This window comes from Carassius auratus, chromosome 38, assembly GCF_003368295.1.
Source record: "Carassius auratus strain Wakin chromosome 38, ASM336829v1, whole genome shotgun sequence".
Lineage (NCBI taxonomy): Eukaryota > Metazoa > Chordata > Actinopteri > Cypriniformes > Cyprinidae > Carassius > Carassius auratus.
Window position 1 is genome coordinate 19,304,701 of NC_039280.1, and position 23,730 is coordinate 19,328,430.

A 23,730-nucleotide genomic window follows, 5' to 3' on the forward strand; every position below is an offset into this window, starting at 1 on the left:
GAAAGGAGAACAGTACGGTCATCTGATTTATTTAAAATGATTTATACTTGCATGAGTCAAATCAGGCCTTTAAATAGCTGTTTTTTTTCCCATGTAAGGGTGGTTCTTCACAGTGGGTGCCATGTTGAGATAATATGATCAACTCAGAACTAATTTGTTCTCAGAAAGCCCTGTTTTGAGTAGAGTTGAGGGGGGAATAATAGTTCATTAGTCTTCATCTTTTATTTTTAGATTTGGTTTCACTACTGGACTATTTTCCACAGACTCCGATGTGTTTCCAGTTATTAACAAAAAAATAATTATCACAGTTTTTAATATATTTTTTTTTTTTATCATTTATACATTGTAAGACTGTCTTACATTACCTAATTTTGGAAAAGTAATTAACTGCTATGCTTTGTGAGTATTTCTAATACCAAGGCTGTAGGAGTGATGACAAATCCATGTAATTGGTTGTATATATTTTTTAACAATGTTCTAACAAAAGAATATTCAATTTGATGGATATTTGATGTTTTGTTAATAGCTCATTCATAAGGAATGTAAATGACCTCTGTGTATTTGCTTTTTTAAAATGACAGTACAGCCCTAAAAAAGGCACCAAGCAATAACCCACCACCAGAAAAAAAGGCTTTAGTGTGGATTTTGTATTAACAGTTTAAGAGACTTGATGTCTCAATTATCTGGGCATGACAGAATAATCAGGAATTGTTTTAGAATTGGTTTGTCACTCCAAATTGGATCTAATTGTGAGAGGCCCAAGATTCCCACTCCTAATTATCAGACACTTTCAGTTGTGGAGTAATATTTATGAATGACAGATATTACATGCAGTGGCGTAGCCAGGGGAGGGGCCATGGGGGCACTGGCCCCTCCTGAAAACTGATTGGCCCCCCAGTGTGCCCCCACATTTCTACACGTCTGTCACTCACAAATTCAAATTATAATCTTTCAGTTTAGTAAATAACTCATGATTGAGTCGCGATGCTTCTCAACGAGGACCAAGAATAGCGAGCTGCTGTTTTCCAACGAAAAAAGCACCTATTTTAAATAGCTTATGTTTTTTGATTAGCGAGTTGTTGCAGTGCAAGAAGTGTTTGGTACTAACGTTAACATCTTTCGGTGTTAGACAGACCAGGTTCGATGACGATGTTATCTCCTAGAGCAGACCAAGATGCTAATCATTATATTTACTGTGCTCCTCTGATGCTGAATGTAAAAGGGGTTTACTGCGTTACGATTTACTTATTTTTCGGCCGAACGAGCCGATATAGGCAACAACGCAATTTAAAGCAATGGTTTAAAAAACTATAATAGCAATTCTAATAAAGTCATTATTGAATCATGCAGTCGATTAGCGACTTTTTTCACTCAAGTGAGGTGACGAAACAAATCGTGTAATGTTTATCTAATGCTCCACACTTTAGACTTTTTTTTTAAAGTCTATATGGGTGAGACACATGCAAAAACATCGTTTTTTTTACTGGTCAATTTTGAGATTTGGGGCTGTTTGTCTTCAGTAACATGTCTTCTTTCAGACTTGTGGTGAAAAAAGTCCAAAATACACATATAGGTCTTTATTTTTATACACCTTTAGTCTATTTGCGTCTGTAGATTCCTAATAAATTCAGTTGGCGTTCTAAAATCACCATGGTGCTCCACGATTGCGGTCTGCACCCTGAAAAGCTCTCTCTCTAGCTCTCTCTCCCTCCCTTCACAGAAGTTATTGACAAAACGTCATTTGATGACACCCAGAAACATTTTCAAAAAAATAATACATAATTAATGCATGATTTAAATAGCAAAATAAATAACTAATACTAAAATAACACTGGACTAATTAAGCTATTCTAAACTGTTTTATAGGATCCACATATTTTACATTTTACCTTTTTGAACAAGGAGCTTTCTAACAAAGTATGGATATATGATATTTTTAAGTCAATATGCTCAAGATTAATTAGCCTTGACATAAGTAGATTTTACTGCTGCTATGCCAATTGAATGGTATGTGGATAATAAACAAAAACATATTATGAAATTATATTACATTTATATTAGTTATATTAATTAATTGTGTATTTATTTCTATGAATTATTAATGTTATTCTGCATTTATATAAATAAGGCTATTATATATATATTATATAAGGCTATTATAAATAAATTATATTATTATTATTTGTGAGTTGTACACTATTCATACATTGGATTATTTTATATTTCTTTCACTTTTGTAAAGTGAAAAGTTAATACAAATTGTATTAGATTTTTTTTTATTTAGAGCAGTGAATAACTGCTATTAAAATATAATAGGGTATCACTGTTTATTACTGATTTTAAAGGTTACTGAACTCTTGAAATGATTTGGATATACAGTTCAAACAACACAAGATTGGCCCCTCTGTATTAATCGTGGCCCCTCTTGTGCCCCCCAGTTGAAAAAATCCTAGAATCGCCCCTGATTACATGTACAAATATAACATATTTCATTTAGCTAGCAGAAGTTCTCAACCAAAATGACTTAAAATGAGATGACAGATTGCTTATTTTAAGTCTCTTTCAGAAAGGTAGATTATTAAACCAGATAAAGCAGAGGTGAAGTGCAGAAAGAAGAGATGTTTGTGTTTGCAAAGCTCTACAAAGGCACGGATAATAAAAAATCACACCTCTAGCTGTGCATACAAAATTCAAGGCCAGTGAAATGATTTAGTGCACCTTTAGTCCAGTGCAGACAAAAGTTTGTTACTGTCCTTACAGGTCCACCAGAGATTGTTGGGAAGCAAAACTATCAGTCAGTTTGCAAATTCGAAGACAAACACGTGAAACCTCCTCTCACCCTTTTTTTATTTTTTGCCCGGCAGGAGGAATACACTCAGGCGCCACCATCCAGGCCATTCAGGGGGCTTCTCTTCCTGGACTCTCGCCCCAGCCCGCCCCACTGGTCAGCACACCCTTCCCTGTGGAAGACGAGCAGCACAGTCAGCCAGTCAGCCAGCAGGGCCTGCACTACCTCCACTCGGCCTACAGAGTCGGTAAGGACGCCTGATTTCTAATTACATAGAACCTTTAGGGCATGGCTTGCCTGTCCTTATGTTGCTGTTTTGCACCCATTAGGATCCATCTGGTCCTGAATTGTGGTGATTAATTATCAAGAGAGGTGAGGGAGAGATCGGTTGAGTCCCATGTTGCAGGACTGACAAAGAACTCTCACAGTGAGAAATATTAATAAAGGCATGATTTCAGTTTTATGAGTACTCATAAATCCTGGAGAGTAGGACGTTGGGTGCATGTGTCAGTTCAGTACATGATACAGTACAGTGTCAAACAGAACAAAAGTGTTGATGGTGAAATCTTCCTGTCCTCATTTAGGCATGCTGGCCTTGGAGATGTTGGGAAGGAGGGCCCACAACGATCATCCAAACAACTTTTCCCGTAGCCCCCCGTACACCGAAGACGTCAAGTGGCTGTTGGGCCTGGCTGCTCGTCTTGGTATGCCCACATATCTTTGTAATATGTCTTCTAGGAAAAACAAGTCCATTTTCTGTTACCTGTTGTAATAGCTGGAAGTAGACTGTAAATGATATGTTGGCAGTTTACCTTACCTTCAGCAGTTAAGAGAGAAGAGGTGGTTCTACAGCGAGTCTCCAGCTGAGTTATTGACATCCTGATGTCTTTCCTCTTACTCTGAGCTTTATCCCATGCTGATCACAGTATGGTGCCAGTTTTCATGGGCCTAAATGTTACAATTGAAAAAATGTAGAAGTAGGCTGTTTTGCCATGTTCAGGTTAGGCTTTTTATGAAATGGCTAGTTTGTTTCTTGATGCTTTCCTAATGGTCCCCAATGGAGTTGAAGAATAACTTAAGACGATGTTAATGATATGGACCTTAACAATGGTGAAGCAAACGCACACCTCTGGAGTGGGTGCCAGTTAAGAGAAGAAACTTTAAGAAAAGTGATTACTGCTCATTCATTTAAGTATAGACTTTCTTTTAATATCAACTATTCAGCATGAGAGCCTTCATCAGGATGACAGAAAATTCCCCTTTTTGCTTCAGATTCTCCTCTTGCTGTAGTCTGGAACATAACAAACACAAACAAGGGTGTTGAAACATCCGATTTGCTTTTTAACACTAAATGTCAGCACACTTAAATTGCAACTTGACAAATAAAATTACAGGGCTGTTGATTGATGATAAAATGTAATGGCATGATGCTTTCAATTCAATTTCCAAGATGAACTAAATAACAGGCCTTTGTGTAATTATTAAGTTAAGCACATCTTCATTTATAACATTTATTTTGAAATGCAATGGAGAGAATATTATTGAATTTATATAATGTAACACTTTTAGCCCACGGCCTTCAGTCAGGTTTTAATTTTGGCCCTTTGTAGTAAATACCTTGGGCCCTTCTGTTCTATATTTTCTCAAACTGCATCAAAATGCATGGGACATGCAAAGCTAATACAACAATATAAGGTTTATTATATTCTAAAACATCTTACCTCGCATTTTACGGATGTAATCTATAAAGATGCAGTCCTCCACAGTTGTTTGCATTAACATTTCTACCACTTGATGTTTAACTTATGGGTGATATTTCACTTGCTGGGCTTCGATAATAATTACATTGCACCATACAAAGAATGCTAATTACTTTACCACTATAAAAATGGGTATGAATTCTGAATAAATTATTCATAAAGATGGTTTTTCTCGAGGTGTTATGCTGCAGCTCTGATCCCAAGATATTCTGTCTTGGACTTATAGGCTCATTGTATTTTATACATGTGGGGAAAAAGGAAAATTTAAACAGAAAAGGCAAAGCAATGCACTGGTGTGCTAAAGAAAGAATGGTTGAAATGGTTGTATATTCACAGTGCTTTTTGCACTGGTTTAAATGATAATCAGAATCATAAATTTGAATTAAATTGAATTTTTTTTTTTTTAAAGAACACAATGTATTACTGATTAATTTCAAAATTTTTCTTTATTCCTCTCCTCAGGTGTGAACCACGTGTACCAGTTTTGCGTGGGGGCAGCGAAAGGTGTTCTTAGTCCGTTTGTCCTTCAGGAGATCATTATGGAGGCTCTGCAGAGGTTAAATCCTGCACATATCCACGCACACCTCCGCACTCCTGCCTTCCACCAGCTCGTGCAGCGCTGCCAGCAGGCCTACTTACAGGTACAGACTCACAAATCCCCAAGATTCAGCCTGGGAAACTAATCACGCTGACATTATTACTAATAACATCCCTAATTAGACAAAATGCAGAAATAAATCCGTTCCCTGATGATGCCCGACGATCCACCAGAAGCAACATGCATTCTTCCACTGACAGAAGCGGTTAAAATTACACTCGAGCACATGAGATCATCCGTCACAGCTGACATTTTTGTATTGAATGCGGTGCAGCAATTTCAAAAAGTTAGTTTTCATATTCGTTAGACTTAGTTTCAAGTTTCAAGGAGAGAATTTGAGTAGGGTTTTAGAGCATTCGAGTGGTGCCGAGGCTGGATTGTGACGGCATTGTCGCCCACGCTGAATATAAATTGTACATGAACAATTCTGGAGTGTTAAAGCTAGAGAGGGAAGCCAGCGTCTGTTCACAGGATGGAGCATACTGATGAGAGGGCATCAAACGCACTGTGACAGCCCAAAGCCAAGAGCGCACACATGCTATCTCTCCCTCTCACACACAGACACGCTCTTGCAGTTACCTGCTAGGCTTTATTTTGCGGTTCAAGTTGTTGCATGGGCAAACGACGCACATGTCTGCGCAAGTGGCAGCTCTCATAGTGGCCTTGCATTTTAAAATGCCCAGATCAAGGGGAGACTACCATATGTCTGCCAGTGTAAATCTTTGCAAATGAATGTTGGGTAAATGTGAAAGGGAGACAGTGCCAGCTCCAATCCACTCTCTCCATGCGTGGATAATGAGATGAGGGACCGAGAGGCTGTACTCGAGTAGAAACCTACCCGGACTGTCACTGAGTCATTTCGTACGTCGCTGGTGGGACATGCACTCCATATGCTGCATGTCCCTATAAAAATCTAGGGACAGGACGCTTCATAACCTGTTTACATTTGATTAAAATGGGTTCAGGTTAGTGCCATCCAATAGTAAGAATATTTTTCATGTCGCACATGTTTAACCACAGTGAGATCGGAAAGGCATGACTGTAATTAGGGGTGCTCCGATCACGATCGGCCGATCGTTAATGCACATCTCGTCAGTAAAGCCGGTTCTCTAATCAGCGGTTAATTCCATCAGGTGCGTGATTTTACATAGAGCAGCTGTTACTACACAGAGCCGTTGTTAATAGAGAAGATGCGCAAATCCAGTTCATTTTCAGCGTTTATTGGCGCATCTTCTCTATTAACAACGGCTCTGTGTAGTAACAGCTGCTCTATGTAAAATCATGCACCTGATGGAATTAACGGCTGATTAGAGAACCGGCTTTACTGACGAGATGTGCATTAACGATCGGCCGATCGTGATCGGAGCACCCCTAACTGTAATGAAATGTTGTTGAACGATGAGGAAGCGCATTTAGAAACTAAACTGAACTCCCAGAACAAAGCGCCATGTATTATTTGTTTATTTATTAAATATTCTTGTATGTTCTTCAACTTGCAAACTAAATGCAGTTTATCCGGGCAACAGTTTTGTGAGTAAACGCAAAAGCATTAACCATTTGTCCGCCTATATCACATTTTCTCCATCTCTGTCCCTTTTACATGCTCTGTTTCAATCAGAAACGTGACATTATTAACGGCTTGCTAACTGCAATTCATAGTTGGCATGGCATTTTCATGGTACATTTTACATGTGGCTCTGATGGTCCTACCGGTCTTTCTATGTTTTTTCCAGTACATCCACCATAGGCTGATCCATCTGACTCCTGCCGACTACGACGACTTTGTGAACATCATCCGAAGTGCCCGCGGGGCGTTTTGCCTGACACCAGTTGGCATGATGCAGTTCAACGATGTGCTGCAGAACCTGAAGAGGGGCAAACAGACTAAAGAACTGTGGCAGCGGATCTCGTTGGAGATGGCCACTTTCTCACCCTGACTGCTCTAGAGACCAGCGGGGACCGAGCCGCCCAATCTCCTGCAGCTATCTTCCCCACACACCGCTAACACAGCTCAATCCCACACGCAGCACTCTCCGTTCCCCTCCAGAGGAAGTGTAGCCATGATGACTTCCTGGACAAGCCCACCCACATGACCGAACATTTAGTCCTTCAGGCCCTGAAGTCATGAGAAAGTGGTGCAGAGATACTGGGGCGAGTGATTACTCCAGTCAGTGGGTCCCTCCTTCGTTAAGTTGTGGCTCTCAGTGTTGTGCCTGATCTTGTTTTTGTTCTCATTTTTTCATTTTTTTCGGTGTGTTCAGTCTAGTAACTTAATGGCTATCTATGTTTTATCTGTGTCCTAACATCTTTCATTCACTGATTTCTATGCTTTGCAATCCCAGAGTTCATTTAGATAGTTAATACAGGGACAGAGGTTCTCACTTGCTATGTTGATGTTTGGTTCAGGTTTAAACAAAACCACTAAATGTCAAGACTCGTACTGCAACATTCCTCTACCCTGGAGAAAAGAGCCTCCATCGGCCTTTAAGGATTTCATCGTTGGATAGTGGATGGCATTGTAAACACGAGGGGAATAAAAACACAACTTTGTTAAAAGGATGAAAGAGACATTTATTATGAAACAATAGTCAAAGTACGGGTGAGGATTCTTCAATGTTTTGTTTTTAGTATTTTGTATAGTGTGGTGTGGAATGGAAGAGTTTTGTTACTGACTGCTCTGCGAGTTCCTTTTTCCGGTCAGATGTTGGTGGTGGCTTGAGTGCTGGGACAGAGAGGTCTGGCTGGACCAGATTACACGGCTTTACACAGCTTGACATCAGCCGTGACTTCAGTCAAAAACAATTCGGGCTTCCCGTCATTTAAATTGGGTTCTTTTAGAATTGAATCCCAGCTGTTTCCGATACCGTTAATAGGCTTTGGTATCTGTGCAATTGAATATTTTTGAGGTTTAGTCGAACCACACAATCTCGTTTTTCTGTTCTCAATTTAAAATGGGTTAACTGCTCCCCTCTGACTAACTTTAGTTGAGTGGTCTATAAATGTCACTGCCAGATTCCCGTGTTTCCAGCTTCGGCCCCAGCTTGGAACTCGCTAGTGGAGCGTGACTGAGTAGAAAATGTACTGTGATATTTTTGTATTCTTCAAGTGTAGCTTGGTTGGGAAAAAACAAACAAAAAATCTATATAAATATATAAACTGTGCTGATTGCAAGAGGATGTAATTAGAATAAATTCGGAAAAGAGAAAAACTAAACTGGAACAAAGCAATATTAGTTTACTTAATAAAGATCAATCAAAACACTAAAGGTGTTTATCTGTGTGTTTATGTGCTTCTAACTATTATATACACCAAAAGTTTGGGATTGGTCCTCTTATGCTTAACGCGGCTGCATTTAATTAATAATAAAAAAGTAAAAACTGCAGTATTATTTAATATAATGTTATTATGAAATATTTTTTGACACTTGTTTTCTATTTTAATATTTTAAAATGCCATTTATCCCAGTGATGCAAAGCTTAATTTTTAGCATCATTACTCCAGTCTTCAAGGTCACATGATCCTTCAGAAATCATTTGATACGCTGATTTGGTGCGCATTCTTGAAAACAGCTGTGCTGATTAATATTTGTGGGGATTACTTTTTAAATATAAGTATTTTGTAAATTTGTCTTACATGTCACTTTTGATATCTTTGCTAAATAAATGTTTTCTTTTTTTTTCCTCTGTCGCTGACCCCAAAAGTTTGAACAGTAGTTTGTATCGCTAGTGGGATGAACAGATCTGATAAAATTCACACGTGTTAGAAATGCACCTCATTAAAACTCACCTTGACTTGCTGCAGAGAATCCAGCATTGTACCGAGCGGATTCCATCGCCTGGGGGCGCTAGGAGATTAATTATCGAAACTGCAGAAATGTGGTCTGTCGGGGATTCCGGTTGGTTTAAATGACATTCACACACTGACATTCTTTGCTTATCCAGTCACGAAGTCGGTTTTGGTGCCAAAAAACACTTGTGAATGATATGTGTAGAAGTAGTGTTAACGTATACATTTACGTTTAAAGTAAACCGTGTGCTCAAACCACTTTACAGAAAGTTCAGGTAGGATGCACTTTAAAAACACGAATATGTAAAGATAATACACGATAATCTCACACAGGTCCTTGTTTGGGCCCCTACCTGAAAAAATAAATAAAACCTGCTTAGAGGTGTACTGTGTTGGAAACAAGCCTTTCGAATTTGACTACAGTGCGGGGATTTTAATTCAACAAATGTATCCCTTAAAGTATCTTAACACATGTATTTTGTTCTAATAACTCCAATTTGTCAATTGAAACATTTTAAAACGTTCAACTTAAGCTTCACTTTAAAAAAAATACTTTCAGCTGCTGTCATGTGAAATTGTGAGTAACGGGAGGCTCCCCCCATCTGAGGGATTGATTTGGTTCGTTCCAGAGTTTTCGGTAGGTAGAGCGTCTCGAGCCAACGGCAGCATCACAGCCGAGTGAAGATGGCGGATCAGAGAGTGATGCTGTCAACGAGAGTTTGAGTTCATCTCTCATTTTTAAACTTGTGAAATCTTTGCGGATCCCTTACGGATAGCTGTATCAAAGAAAACTGTATCGGTGAGTCATGTTTTGTGTTTTCTTCAAAACAAGCGCGATTTTGCCTCTTCAGAACTGCAGAGATGCTACGGCTAGCCGCGCTAACCTCGTTCTGGGGAAAATCACAGGAGCGACTTCTCAACGTGTTCTTATTTAAAAACAATTTTAGTTTTCAAAAACACTACTATATTTTAAAAACAGTGACGTTTACCTCTCTCCAAGTTCAGCTGTTTGTATAAAGACCTCGTCTAGCCGCTGTAGAGACTGTTTGAGCCGCGGTGGAGTTGAGTTTTACAGTTTAGTGGAAGTTTGGAATAGTTAGTGATTTTTATCTACATATCCAGCAAGTGTTTATGTAAAGCTAGTATATATACACATGCACAAATCAGCGCTTTCTTGCTCTTTACACAGCCTTAATGTGCAGAAACAGGATCAAAGTGTGTGTGAGCATATGTAAGTTAAGTCTGAGTTTCATAGCAGCTGGGACAAAAGCAAAGCGGGGTGCTTGTTGCTATTAAATACATCTGTTTATGTAAGACTTTATGGGCAGATTGAGTCTGCATTGGCACCTTCACGCAGTCCATAGAAAATCCGAGCTGCTCTGCAAGTTTATGCCATAGAGACTCGTTTTGGGCAGTAATGAATTTTGCATGGGTTTCAGTCAATGCTCTTTTCTCTTTTAAAGGTGAGGCGAGAATATCTCATGTGTCAGCCTGCAGTTGCACAGCTGTGTTGCTTTTGAAAATCTCTTTAAAATGATAATTCAGTACGTGTTGCTCTAGCTGGACGTTAACAGAATATGCTCTTGGATTTGTAGTACTATGTACTGTCTGGGTGTTTTTATTTGTGTGCCTGCATGACGGGTTGTTCAGGTATTTTTAAACAAGGTTGGATCTTGTTGACGTATACATTTTTTATGACCAAGATTTTAGTTCAAAATGTGTGTGTATATGTGTAATTAAACTTTAATTAACATGTAGTAATCTTTTTAGGATTTTTTTTTAAACTGCATAAATATTTGCTGTTTTTCTAATGCTGTGAATGCTCGTTACGTGAGAATTTTCGTCATGCAGTTTAAAGCTACTTTGCATGTATAACGTGTCATAGGACGTGTCTCAGCTTTCCAAAACAACCCTTTGTGCAGCATATATAACCAGTATTTATCATGTGATTGACTTTTTGAATATTGAACTATAAGGAATGTGTTTAAAAAATATTTAGCATTTTTATGTACGTTTAATAATCAAAAAATTGATAACAAATGAAATGTATTCCAGTAAGTGATTCAGTGATACTCAATTAGTCATCAAACTTAACACACTCCTTGGCTTGTCCTATTTTGCCTGCAAGGAATCTTGAGACATTTTTATGAATGATCCTATTTTCTTTGTCCTGAGGCAATTTTGGATTGAAAACTCGTAGATCAAGTAGTCAAGCTTTTTTATAACCGTTATGTTTCTTAAGCTTTTATTTTTGTTTCGTAATATGTAATAATTCTGTGTAATGCTAATTATGCTTGTTGAATATTGACTTGTAAGAAAAATGAAGTTCATTTATATTATGCAAGTTTTAATTATTAATATCAGTCATTTTTAATGATTATTGAGATTGGATAACGTGAAACTTATCTTATTGACTTGTGATTGACTTGGATTATCAAATTGCTTTCAAATTTAACACAAGCTTTGGCTTGTTCTTTTTTGCACACGTAATATTTGGAGATATTTTTATTAATGATCATACAATTATTTTCTCCATCTTGACGCCTTCTTTAAATATTAAATTGAAGTCTCACAGATAAAGTAGTTTAATAATAGCTGTAAAAAGCTTGATTTTAGACTTGTGTCTCTTGAGCTTTTGTTTTGTCCTCGTTTCTCTTTCTACTTCCTGTGCAGACTACTGTGGTGTAAAAGTTTTAAAACAGGACAAATATATGTCATGATGTCATCCGTAACTCAGTTCGCTCTGTCCCCAAATCTATGACCCAATTAGCATTGAATTGTGGGTTGAAGATGAGTTTGGTTCTGTCCCAAGGACGCTGTAAAAGTCTGAGATAATTTGCAAATGAGTGTTGGGCCTGGGGTGGCTCTCATGCTTTTTTTTTTTTTTTTTTTTTTTTTTTTTTTTTTTTTGGTGTAATGGAAAATGGGACAAGATTTGGATTATGTTTCAATAGAGCTGTAGAAGAACCCTGAATCCCATTAGATTAATGACTTCAAATGACCAGGTTCTTTTCTTTAGCCTCATCTCCCTAAAGCTGGTATTAATTTCACTCCTTTATCTTAATTGCATGCATATAGTATTACTCGCTCACTAGTTCAGAATGACCTTTGGAATGACTGTTTAACGTAACGTGCATCCTAGGTCTGTAACTTTGTAATAGCATGAATGTATTGTCATGTTAGTTGTGTCCATGAAATGCCCCCTTTTTTGCATAGATAATGCAAACATGCTTTTTTTTTTTTTTTTTGCTGCAGTGCAGTCCACTGAGTTTACTGTCATTTTCCACTAAAGAACAGAACAGAATATAGGGGATCTGATTTTTTTCAGTCCATTTAATCTTCAGGGAGCTGAGTCAGGTCCTGTGCAGCACTGGGAAATCAGAGAGATGTCGACACGGAGGGGATTCTGCAGCTTGATCGAGCCATGCAATGAAGGAAGCACTCAAGGAATGCTTGAGGAGATGAAGAGTTCTTCTCCAAACCAATAGTCATGAGGACAGAAAAAGTAATAATAGCAATGACACCACTAGTAATAATATGAATCATCTAATATATATATATATTTTTTCCGAACTGATTGTGTTAATAGAAGTGTTTCAGTGCTGGAATGAAATTAACTGAGGCCACAGTACACTCCAGTACACTGTAAAAATGATGTTTAAAGTAAATCAAAAGGACTTTTCACACTTTTTTGTTAGCCCTGGGTCATTCTAAACACTGAATTAACTTATGGGTTATCTTGTTTCATGTTTCATGCTGCTTATACACCCTAAAAAACCCGGGTTAAATTGAACCCAATTTGTTTGTTGTTTTTTTCAACCCAAGGACTTGGTAAATATAAGACAAAACATTTTATTGGTTTCATTTTACCCAGCAGATGGGTTGATTCATTTTTATATTCATATTTGAAAAATGACATATATCGGCTGAAATATTGGCCTTGGTGATATAGCCAAAATATACTGCAACTGCCTCCATAACCTGCCCATAAAAAACAGTAAACAGTCTGAGGACAAATTTTAACATCCAAAGTATTTGTAATCTGTATCTTTATGAATAAAATTGTTTATTTTAATTCAAAGCATCAGGCTTTTCTATCATTAGACAGATGCAAGCGAAACTCATTTAGGTGTTTCACACCACGCACCTGTATGTTGTTTTGCATAAAACTGAAAGATATACAGCAGTTATGATTTTATAGATGAAATAAAATCTGCACAAACCTGTATGTATTTTACTGAAGAAATGCATCAAATCATTTGCAATTAGCACTTCTCTGTCTGAAGAGTATGCAAAATCCTAGTGATAAATGACTGACCCAGGATCTGAGTAACACAAAAACAACCCAAACATTGTTTGGACTATAAATGTAAGAATAAAACAGTCTCCACTTCATTTAATTTGATGGTGAAACGACTGCTTATGTTGAGGGGTGTTTTAGTGACTGACCAAGGGACACATTCTAGCCATGACATTAGGTATATAACGACTAACTGCGAGCCGATTGAAAATTTATTTAAATGTGACTTCAAATTTGATGAGAATTTTTTTCTTTTCATCTTGCCTCGGTATAATGCATATTAAAGTTCAAAATGCAGCGCTGCTTCGTTTACAGGAAACCAAGTCGTGGGGAAGTCGTGGCCTAATGGTTAGAGGGTTGGACTCCCAATCGAAGGGTTGTGAGTTCGAGTCTCGGGCCGGACGGAATTGTGGGTGGGGGTAGTGCATGAACAGCTCTCTCTCCACCTTCAATACCACGACTTAGGTGCCCTTGAGCAAGGCATCCAACCCCCAACTGCTCCCCGGGCGCCGCAGCATAAATGGCTGCCCACTGCTCCGGGTGTGTGCTCACTAGGGATGGGCATGATTAATCGACGATCGATAATTGATCGTTAAGATTTTCCTCGATCATGTTAATTTGTTATCGATTAATCTAAAGCATTTTTTTTTAATCTAATGCAGGTTGCGTTGCGTAGTGCGAGTCTTCAAGCAATTAAATGAATTTCACTGTGTGGCAGCAATTAAATATTTTACCACCATGGGGCAATATTTGACACCCTACTCGGTTATCTGTGATCTTCCGTTTTGATTTCAAAGAATAATCATGAAGATGTCACGGCGAAGTGTGGCGTGGGACCATTTTGATTTAAAAAGCGAACTAGTTAACTGCAAACATTGCGATGCCGTGTTTAAGTACAACACGGCCACGACTCAAATGATGTACCTATGCATCCCGGCAAATTTTCATGAGGCTTTAACCCTTTCGAGTCGATTAACGCATATGTGCGTTTTGAGTCATTTTCTCCTGATAACCCCTGATAAATTACACTCTCAGTTTTAATCGTACAGATAAGAGCAATACATCAATCGAATCTGTAAAGGGTCTAGTTTTTTTTTGGATACAGACATAATAACAAAAAACCTTTGTGCACTTATAAAATAAAGATAACAAACAAGGTGCGCTGTCTACAGTCTTTGTCTCCGCTGGTCGTCATGTACAAACATTTCATTAAAATGAACCGTAACTCCGTGAATACTCAACGAAGAGACATGAGAGAGATATCTATAGAAAGCCTGGAATGTCTACTTTTAAACTAAACAAGTGCTTCCGAAAAACAAATATTCTGAGATAAAGTAATCCATATGAAAACAACGCAATGTCTGTTTTTCATATCTTCCTTCATTATATTTAATGTGACCACGCCCCCGCGCTGAACGCGCTATTCAGATTCAAACTGAAGCGCGCGCTTGAATACGCCCACACAGAAGAAAAGGCAGCGAGACTGTTCTTCAAGTTTTTATTTTATTTTACTGTTTGCTTCGCGATGAGAGGACTAAGACATAATTCACCCCAAAAACATGTGATGTGGTTGATGATTTGAGAAATGGATTTCCTCAGAAAAAAGAATGAAGCACTTTATTCAGACTCAAAACGCATATATGCGTTAATCGACTCGAAAGGGTTAAGAACGCCTGCTAGCAGCTGCAGGTTCCGCTGCTTTAGAGCACTGCATATGCACGCGGATATATGTTCGGTTTGCCTGAACGTAGTTTAACTGTCTGCCACAAGTTGATCTTGTAATAAAGGTCTCACCGAGGAAAAACACGCTGTATTTTTGTATTCATTGCATTTTTTTATTATAAAAATTAAATAATTATATTATAAAAATATTAATGATTAATCGATAGTCGATCGTTAATTCTCCCGACGATCGACTAAGAAAATTTAATCGAATGCCCATCCCTAGTGCTCACAGTGTGTGTGTGTGTGTTCACTGCTCTGTGTGTGTGCATTTTGGATGGGTTAAATGCAGAGCACAAATTCTGAGTATGGGTCACCATACTTGGCTGAATGTCACTTCACCAAGGAAACGTTTTAATGCCACCTGCTGGCAGAGAATGAATCTGCGTCTCATTCAGCTCGTCAGCTATTTCATGCAGATATTTTTATGTATGGTTTCACAAAACTGAAGCCAAACAATTCGGTTTTTGTTTCAGAATTATACAATCTACTTTAAATTAAAAACTGCTCATGTTCGTATATTTGTTTGGATCATGATTAAAATGCAGTGGTTGCCTCTAATTTTTTAAAACAGTTGTCAGTTTAGTAAGTTTGAAAGACTTTTGTTGTAGCTTTGATCGGGTGTGCTGACTGAAGCCCGGGAAACGAGCCCAGAGCGGTCTGCTGAAATGGTCTGCTTCATGTACCCATGCAGAGCCTCTTTTAGCCCTCACTTCACTGAGTCAAGAGGCAGAGGCAAACAAACGATCATCCAGTCTTCCTCTGCTCTTTAACAACAGATCAGTATGCTGAGCCTATATTGCTCTTGTTATTAATAAAAATGGATGCTGCAGGGATCATTGCATGGCAGGGGTCAAGGGGTGCAAGTATTAATGACATGCTAGTTTAATATCAGATCAGTTCTGTGCGGATTGCCAGCCCAGCAGAGATATAAGCGTCCTTCATCTGCAAGCCTGTGGGGCTTCAATTAGCTTTGTGTTATCTTCACAGGTTATGGCATTGAAGGGAGCAATCTTTTTTTTTTTATCTAATGGATGATGAATTATGAATGGTTATTATTTAAGAGAGGGAGTATGTGGCTCTTTTCACAGGTGTGAACTCAGATAAGTGATCATGTTGAAATCTATTAAGGATTCTTTTGGATGGCTATAATTTATAGTTACTTGCAATATAAACATGGATTTGTTAGATTAATCCGACCTGTTTTGACAGGCTGTTTTTAGGCTACATGCATTTTTAGAACTCATTTCTCTACACCTGTTTGCACACCTATTAACCCCCCCAACTCCCCCCTCCCCTCAGGTTACCCTTATGTATTTCTGTTTATCTGCCATTTGCCAGCAAATCTCACCTGGTTTGAACTCCATTAGATGGATTCTTTCTACATGCCACAAGATATTATGTCTTTTTCTAACTCGATCTATCTCGCCGCACAGCTGTGGGTTACAAAAAAAAAATGCATTGCCTTTCGGTCTGTTTATTTTTTTCCTTGAAGTCTCTCCAGGGATAAGATTGGGTGTGACTAATTGAATAGCCATGTAGGGTAAGCACAATTCTCCTCTCCTGAATGTAAGCCTCATTCTCCTGATGCGGATTCACAGGTGAGGGGGTTGTTGTGTGGCGTTTCATTTAAACTTGATTATCAGGAAGGCCCTTCTGAATGGCTTATGCTGGACACACATTATCAAGCTGCCCTTCTGGAGAGAAGCCTTTGTCAGAGAGGTGGTCTCCGTACGGTCTGTCTCTGGTGCTTGTATCACTGCAAGGAAACATTAGTGTGTCATTTATTGTTTATTTATTCTTTTTTTTTATATAGTTTCTTCTGGGGTTAAAGTGGAAAACATCCATGATCTTGATTTACATAAGAATGATGCAATATCACATTTACATATTTCCTTTTTTTTTTTATTATTATTATTTTTCTTAGATGCTGTAGATCAGACCTAGTGCTCTTTGAGAGTTCAAAATGTAAAGATGGAAACCATTTTAGTGTCTAAAAAAAATCTTTGCATTGACTTGAATTCTGCCTGGACTTTAAAGTGGATTGAAACCTTTTGTAGTTGTGATAGTATCAAAATAATAGTTTCTGATATTCATATTAGTGTTTTTAAAAGCCTAATAATGATAATAATAACTGGATATAATAAACTGGAAACCGCAAATTAGAAATTAATATTTTATAATTCCTATATAATATTATTTTCCCTTTTGATAGGAAAATTACACTACTTTTCTCTTAATTTTCTTTTCTTGAAAAGGTAATCCCTTGAGTTGTAGGGCTGAAACGATTCCTCGAGTAACTCGAGTTACTCGATTACAAAAAATGATAGAGGCAAATTCCTCTGCCTCGAAGCCTCTTTTAATTAATTTTAAATCTCACGTCAGGTTCTTTCGCAATGATTTTTTTAATGTGACACATTGCGTTTACGTCACCCACAAAGTGGAAGGAGACGCAAGCGCTGCATCCGAGATCGCATACTGCAAGGAGTCAGCAGTGTTTTGATTAGAGCGCGCGGGCAAACGTGAAGAGAACGTCGTGGCGTGTGTCCATTGCAAGATAGAGCCGGCATACAACAACTAGGGCCATATGATTTCCGCGATGCAGAAAACGCGGAGGGAATCGCGGAATCCAGTCATAAAAACGGAGTTTAACGGAGTTTAACAGTTTAATGCGGAATGGCACGAAATTTGACAAATTGTGAATGAATTAATCAAAAATAGGTCATTGCACTTACATCAAATCAAATATGGACTAATATCTGTAAATATTAAGCCGGAACAGTCTATTTAAATATGAATCCTGCATGTTCTGTGTGTCTCTGTTAATGAATGGAGCAGAAGCGCGAGTTCCTTTATCACACACACAGAAGCGCGCGTGCTGTCTCACTAAATAAGGACGTGAACACATGAACAACATCTCCAGAACTGCACTGACAGTCACTTCATGAGCATTTGACCGTTGTCACATCACAATACAAAGAACTGTAAAGGTACGTCGACCCGTCAAAATAAAAGTCCGTTTTTTTTAAGGTTTAATCACACAACATTTCTTCCATGTTTTATTTTTAATAGTAAATCCCCTTTGTTTACCAAAAAGTTAAGTTTGCTTAATTTTTAATAATTAAAAGATAAATTAAATTAATGTTTTATGTGTTTAATGTTTAATGTGCATCTCAGAAAATGCTTTATTTTAAACCCCAACTGAATGGCACTTAAATGAACTTAATTCATCTGTCAACTTTATTGTCATTGTTCACATTACGAGTACAGACAGAGAAACAAGGGGTAATAATTAAATGTTTATTTTTGATGTATGCAATGCATTTTATGCATTTAAAAAGTAAAAAAAAAAATTCTAAAAAAGGAAACTTATTTGTTCATTTTAAGAGCCCCAGGAGTCTTATTTTCTCTCGCATAAATAATATTGCACTTTAATTAAGCAAAAACACATTTTATCCGATTACTCGATTAATCGATGGCATTTTTGGTAGAATACTCGATTACTAAAATATTTGATAGCTACAGCCCTATTGAGTTGTTATATTGGCAGAAACCTGCTGTTTCAGAGAACTCTGGTTTACAAGTGTGTCTCATTACAAAACTGGTGCAATACTGTAATTATCTTTCCACAAAAATGTTGGAAATTATGCGAATGTGAAAATAATGCACAACTGGTGCCTGTTGCATTCCCAAATGAACATTAAAATCACAGCATATAGAGAGATGGCAGTTACTGCTTTGAATCATATTATCATATTCTCTTTTAGTTAATTTGACACATTGTTTGTCAAAGCAACGGCACGAATTACAACATCAAAGACATTTTATATTATTATCATTAAAGTTTACAAATATTTTCAGTTCATTACTAAACTGTGGCAGGACAGATTAGACTCTGGCAGATTATCAATTAATATAAAACATTGGAAAGGTTCTTTGGGGAACCTGAAATTGCTGTGATTTTTAAAGGTTGCATAAATGTTAAAGGTTCTTTATTAAAGCACACATTCCAATAAAGGATCTTTATTTTTAGGAGTTTAGATGTTCACTACTGAGATGGTACTATGTTTAAAGTGAATTATTTTTCCTTAACAGATTTTCTTTTCATCCTCTCTTGGAAAATCTTATTGCAAACAAAGTCCGATTTCTCCATCTTTTTCTCAATGTCAGGCTGTCCAACTGTTTGAGATGTTTGACTTCCTCCATAGGGCTTTAAAGTAGAACATTCACAGTAGAAGTCAAATGAGTCACACGGGTTTAGTGGCCTGCACTGTGCTGTCCAGCAGCTTTTTCAAGTGATCCATTCTGTGCCATGCCGCTTTCCATTCCTATCACACATCTCAGGAAAAAGAAACAAGGAAAGTTTTACTACCTGTACTAGCACTCCCATCCCTCTGAATATGTGAATATGCAGACTAATACCATAACAAATAATCAGATATGTATATAAAAGTGTATCATCGTCCTCGCTAGAGTCCAATCTGAAATGCATGCTAATGAAAGTCTGCCGCAGACCAGTGTTAATCAGTCAACACAGACCAAAGGGGTGGGTAGTGCACCTCTAGAATGCTTTTACCCCTTAGGTTAAAGAAATGGTAGATTGATTCAATTATCTGTAAATGAGAGATCAAAGGACTCAGAAAAACAACATTTTTGAAGTAGCAGCGGATGATTAGTTGTTCTAATCTCTTCGGGGTTTTTCTGCCTTCCCATCAAGAGCTCTTGTACACAGTGGCTGTTACAAAGAGCGGCGCTTCTACTCTTTCAAGATGAAACCTCTCTCACTTCAGTCCTCATACTTATCTGGAAGAGGTAGTATGTTTGTCCATCTTTTAAATTATGTCTTCCTTAATGCAAAATGTTGTTTGTTTGTATTGTACATCTGTTTTTCTGTTTGTAAAAGGTCTCTTTGACCACATTTATCTCAGTGAAAGGGTCTTGATAGGTTGTATGGCTGCACACATTTATTGCCAAGAACACCTAGGAATTAAACATTCTTGACATAATTCCTCAATCATTGAGCAGGGCTTCAGACTTAGCGACCATATTCTGTTGGTGCGACAAATTTTTGTGAGCGGTCACTTGTGCGACCACCGTGTTGATAATAAGCTCTCATAAGCTCTGTTGCATTTGTGGAACATCAAATGTAGGGCTGGGCGATATATCTAACGATATGATCATGTGCATCTAGTCAGTAAATCTGGTTTCATGATTATCGCTAAATCGCCATTACCTGCTTTTAAATGGAGCGACATTTAAAAGACAGAGCCTTAAATCATTGTCAAGCTATGCAATATCACGTTCATTTTCGAAGCCCATTCATCTGCAATAATGAACGTGATATTGCGTAGTTTGTATCGTTAGATATATCACCCAGCTCTTCATAATTCATTTCAGGGTTTATACAATCTTTTGAGAGAGAACTTCAGGCCTTTTTTTTGCGATATGAAATCTAATCAAATTTTTTCTTACAAAAATGGGGTGAGCACACTTACATTGATTAATATTTGCGAGGGAGAGAGAGCAAGACAGCGCTCATGTTGTTTGAAGACGGTGAGCCTGCGGCGCTCTCTCTCTCTCTCTCGCGTGCACTCTCTCGCGCACTCTCTTCTCTTGCGTGCACTCTCTCTCTCTCTCTCTCTCTCTCTCTCTCTCTCTCTCTCTCGCGCGCGCGCGCGTGTTGGCTGTCTCTCGCGCGCGCGCGCGTGTTGGCTGTCTCTCGCGCGCGCGCGCGTGTTGGCTGTCTCTCGCGCGCACGTGTTGGCCCTAGTAAACTGACAGGACTTAAAAACACATGCAAATGATAAACTTTCTCTCTATGCTGTGCAATTAATCCGCGAATCACATTCGTCAAGGGCCGGGGAGCAGCTTGCCTGTACAGTTAATGAATAACGGATCAACTACGACAGCCTACATCGCACATCCTGTAATGTGACTATCGTGGATTCGTACATTGTGATATCGATGATTAAACGACACATCGTGCAGCCTTAGTATGAAGTAAGAAAAGTCACAAACTTTTTCTTCAGTTTGCTACTAAATCACACATAATCAGTTGATCGGTTCCATATGCTAGAAAAATAATGGTATATTTAATAAGAATGGAAGATATATATTTTCTCTATATAAAAAGTAGATTTTGCACCCGTTACTGTTGTTAATAAAAGTATATTTTGTTTGATTATGAAAGACCGTAGTATCAGTAAGATCTGACGGTATCGGTTCTGCTTTCGGTACTGGAGGAAAAAAAATTATGTACTATGTATTTTTGCTTAATAATGTTGTTGTGCACATTTAATCTCGCCAAACATTTCTAATGTGCGATCATATTAAGACGTTTGTCCTTGAGATCTGCGTGAACTCTCATGCACGCCGCGGAGGCTGTCTGTCAGTCACACACACACACACACACACACACACCACAACGAGGGCACGCACATGCATTAACTGTACGTAAGCTCCTGCTTAATAATAAAGAGTGACGATGGCGAAGAGATTTGCTTAATGTTATCGTGCACATTTTATCTTACCAAACATTTCTAATTTGCGATATTATCAAGAGGTTTGTCTGTGAGATCTGCAAGAACTCGCATGCGCGCCGCGGAGCACACACACACAACAAGAACGAGCGCGGTACACACATAACAGTACGAAAACTCCCGCTTAATACAAAGAGTGACGATGGCCGAGAGAGCAAAAGGTTCCAAAGTGTGGTTATACTTCACTAGAGTTAATGCTGACAACCCTCATTGTCATAAGTGCAAAACAATATTTGCATGTAAGGGCGGAAGCACAAGCAATCTGTCAAAGCAAAAGTGCATTATGTGTATCGACTGCCTAATGTTTCAAGAGTTAAATCAATTGCTGTGCACTTTTCCTGACTGCTGAGATACACCGACTGTTATTACTCAGACTTCACACACACTCAGCATTTTAGGGATGCTCTCCTCTTTAAAGGGATACTTATGTCTATAGGCTCTTCAAAGGAAATAAATCGATAAGCGTTTTCTGTTGCTTTACCCTCTCAGAAGAGCCTGAATCCTTGAGACATACAGAACTGTGGTTGTTTTTCAAAATATGTTTTAATTTAGCTAAGAGCACCACACCAAAGTTTAGGTTGCCTGTATTTTGGTTGGCAAAGAGGTGTTTTCTGCAACAAAATAATTTTCACAAGAAAAAATATTTAAGTATGTCATTTTGATGATCAAAGATAAGTTTTGAGGGATAAAATGTTTGATTACAGGGGGACTTTAATAAATCTTTAATAACCGGTACATAATTGGGTCGATACCGGTGTACCAATAAGCTTCAGGACAATTAAACTGTTATCGATACTTCGATTTTAACTAAGAATTAGAAGCTGCTGCTTCGTTTGCTCGACGTGCGTGTGATATCCAGCATGTGCTGTGTGTGTGTGTGTGTGTGTGTGTGTGTGCATGTGCACGCAGTCAGCCATTGCGGAAAGAGTGAAACATTCGAAAGTGTGGGCTTTCGTTACAAAACTAAGCGATACCAGTGTCAGATGCAATATATGCAGTAGTGTAATAGTGAACAAAGGAGGCAACAAGTAATATAATTAAACATTTACAAACAAAACACTACATCTACCTCACGGAATGAGCTGTATAATGTCTCGCAACTTACTCCAACTCGCAAGACACATGTACATCAAATGTCAATTCAGCGTTAGAGTTACACTCACGAGACATTGCACTTATTTGCAATCACAAATGTACATTATTTGCGTGTGCTTAAAGGGGGTGTGAAATGCTATTTCATGCATACTGAGTTTTTTACACTGTTAAAGAGTTGGATTCAAAAATTAAGTCCCAAAATACTCCTTCCGGTTTGTCACAAGTTTCAGAAAGTTTTTTTCGAGTATGGCTCTGTGTGACGTTAGATGGAGCAGAATTTCCTTATATGGGTCCTAAGGGCACGTCTGCCGGAAGAGCGCGCGCTCCCGTATAGCAGAGCACTGAGAGGCTGAACACAGACATTCACTGATCAGAGCGAGAGCGTCGCGAAATGTCACAAAAGAAGTGTGTTTTTGGTTGCCAGGGCAAGACAACCCTGCACAGATTGCCAAAAAAAAACCGCATTAAGGGACCAGTGGATGGAGTTTATTTTTACAGAGCATCAACGGAGTTGTGCAAGTGTTTTTGTTTGTTCCCTGCATTTCGAAGATGCTTGTTTTACAAACAAGGCCCAGTTTGACGACGGATTTGCGTATCGTTTATTTCTTAAGGATGATGCAATCCCAACGAAAAAGGGTCACGATCGCGTGATGGAACCGCAGGCGGTGAGTAAAACTGCTTAAAATATCTCTGCCTCCTTGTTAGTGCGTCCGCCTCCCATGCTGGAGACCCGGGTTCGAGCCCCGCTCGGAGCGAGTCGTCGCTGCTGCTGCTGCTCTCGTTCAGTTTTAGCCTCGGGATATGATTTTGGATCATAAATAAACGGCTGAATCTGACCGTTAGCCATGGTTTGTTTTGGATGATGGTTTTTTTTCCTCACGGTAATGTCACAACTTCCAAACGCTCTCAACGCAAAAGCCTACTGGCGCTCGTGATTCTTTAGCTCCACCCACACGTCACACCTCCAGCGGTCGTGTTTTTCCGGGAAAAATCGGTACAGACTATCTTTCTCTAAGAATAAATAAAACTAAAGACTTTTTAGCGTTATGAAGGATGCAGTACTACTCTATAGGTACTCAAGATTAACAGGATATTGAGTGAAAACGAGCATTTCACCCCCCTTTAAGACCTTGCTGGTGAAA

The 23,730-nt window shown here is 38.4% G+C and overlaps 2 protein-coding genes across 7 annotated transcripts in view; both read left to right on the forward strand.

Moving 5' to 3' along the window:
• Window positions 1–8,411, forward strand: part of zswim8 (zinc finger, SWIM-type containing 8) — a 39,688-nt gene extending 31,277 nt beyond the window's left edge. For 2 of the 4 annotated variants that reach the window (XM_026224592.1, XM_026224593.1), the window contains exons 23-26: window positions 2,865–3,035; window positions 3,373–3,492; window positions 5,011–5,189; window positions 6,880–8,411. In XM_026224592.1, the coding sequence (XP_026080377.1) occupies window positions 2,865–3,035; window positions 3,373–3,492; window positions 5,011–5,189; window positions 6,880–7,083 (674 nt within the window). In that variant the 3' untranslated portion in view covers window positions 7,084–8,411. Of the gene's footprint in view, window positions 1–2,864; window positions 3,036–3,117; window positions 3,216–3,372; window positions 3,493–5,010; window positions 5,190–6,879 lie in introns of those variants that run through there. The other 2 variants (XR_003277798.1, XM_026224594.1) reach the window with 2 other exon arrangements.
• A 1,171-nt stretch (window positions 8,412–9,582) lies between these two features.
• ndst2a (N-deacetylase/N-sulfotransferase (heparan glucosaminyl) 2a) overlaps window positions 9,583–23,730 on the forward strand; it is a 121,616-nt gene continuing 107,468 nt past the window's right edge. For all 3 annotated transcript variants that reach the window (XR_003277799.1, XM_026224595.1, XM_026224596.1), the window contains exon 1: window positions 9,583–9,731. The gene's annotated coding sequence lies outside the window, so the exon portion shown is untranslated. The remainder of the gene's footprint in view (window positions 9,732–23,730) is intronic.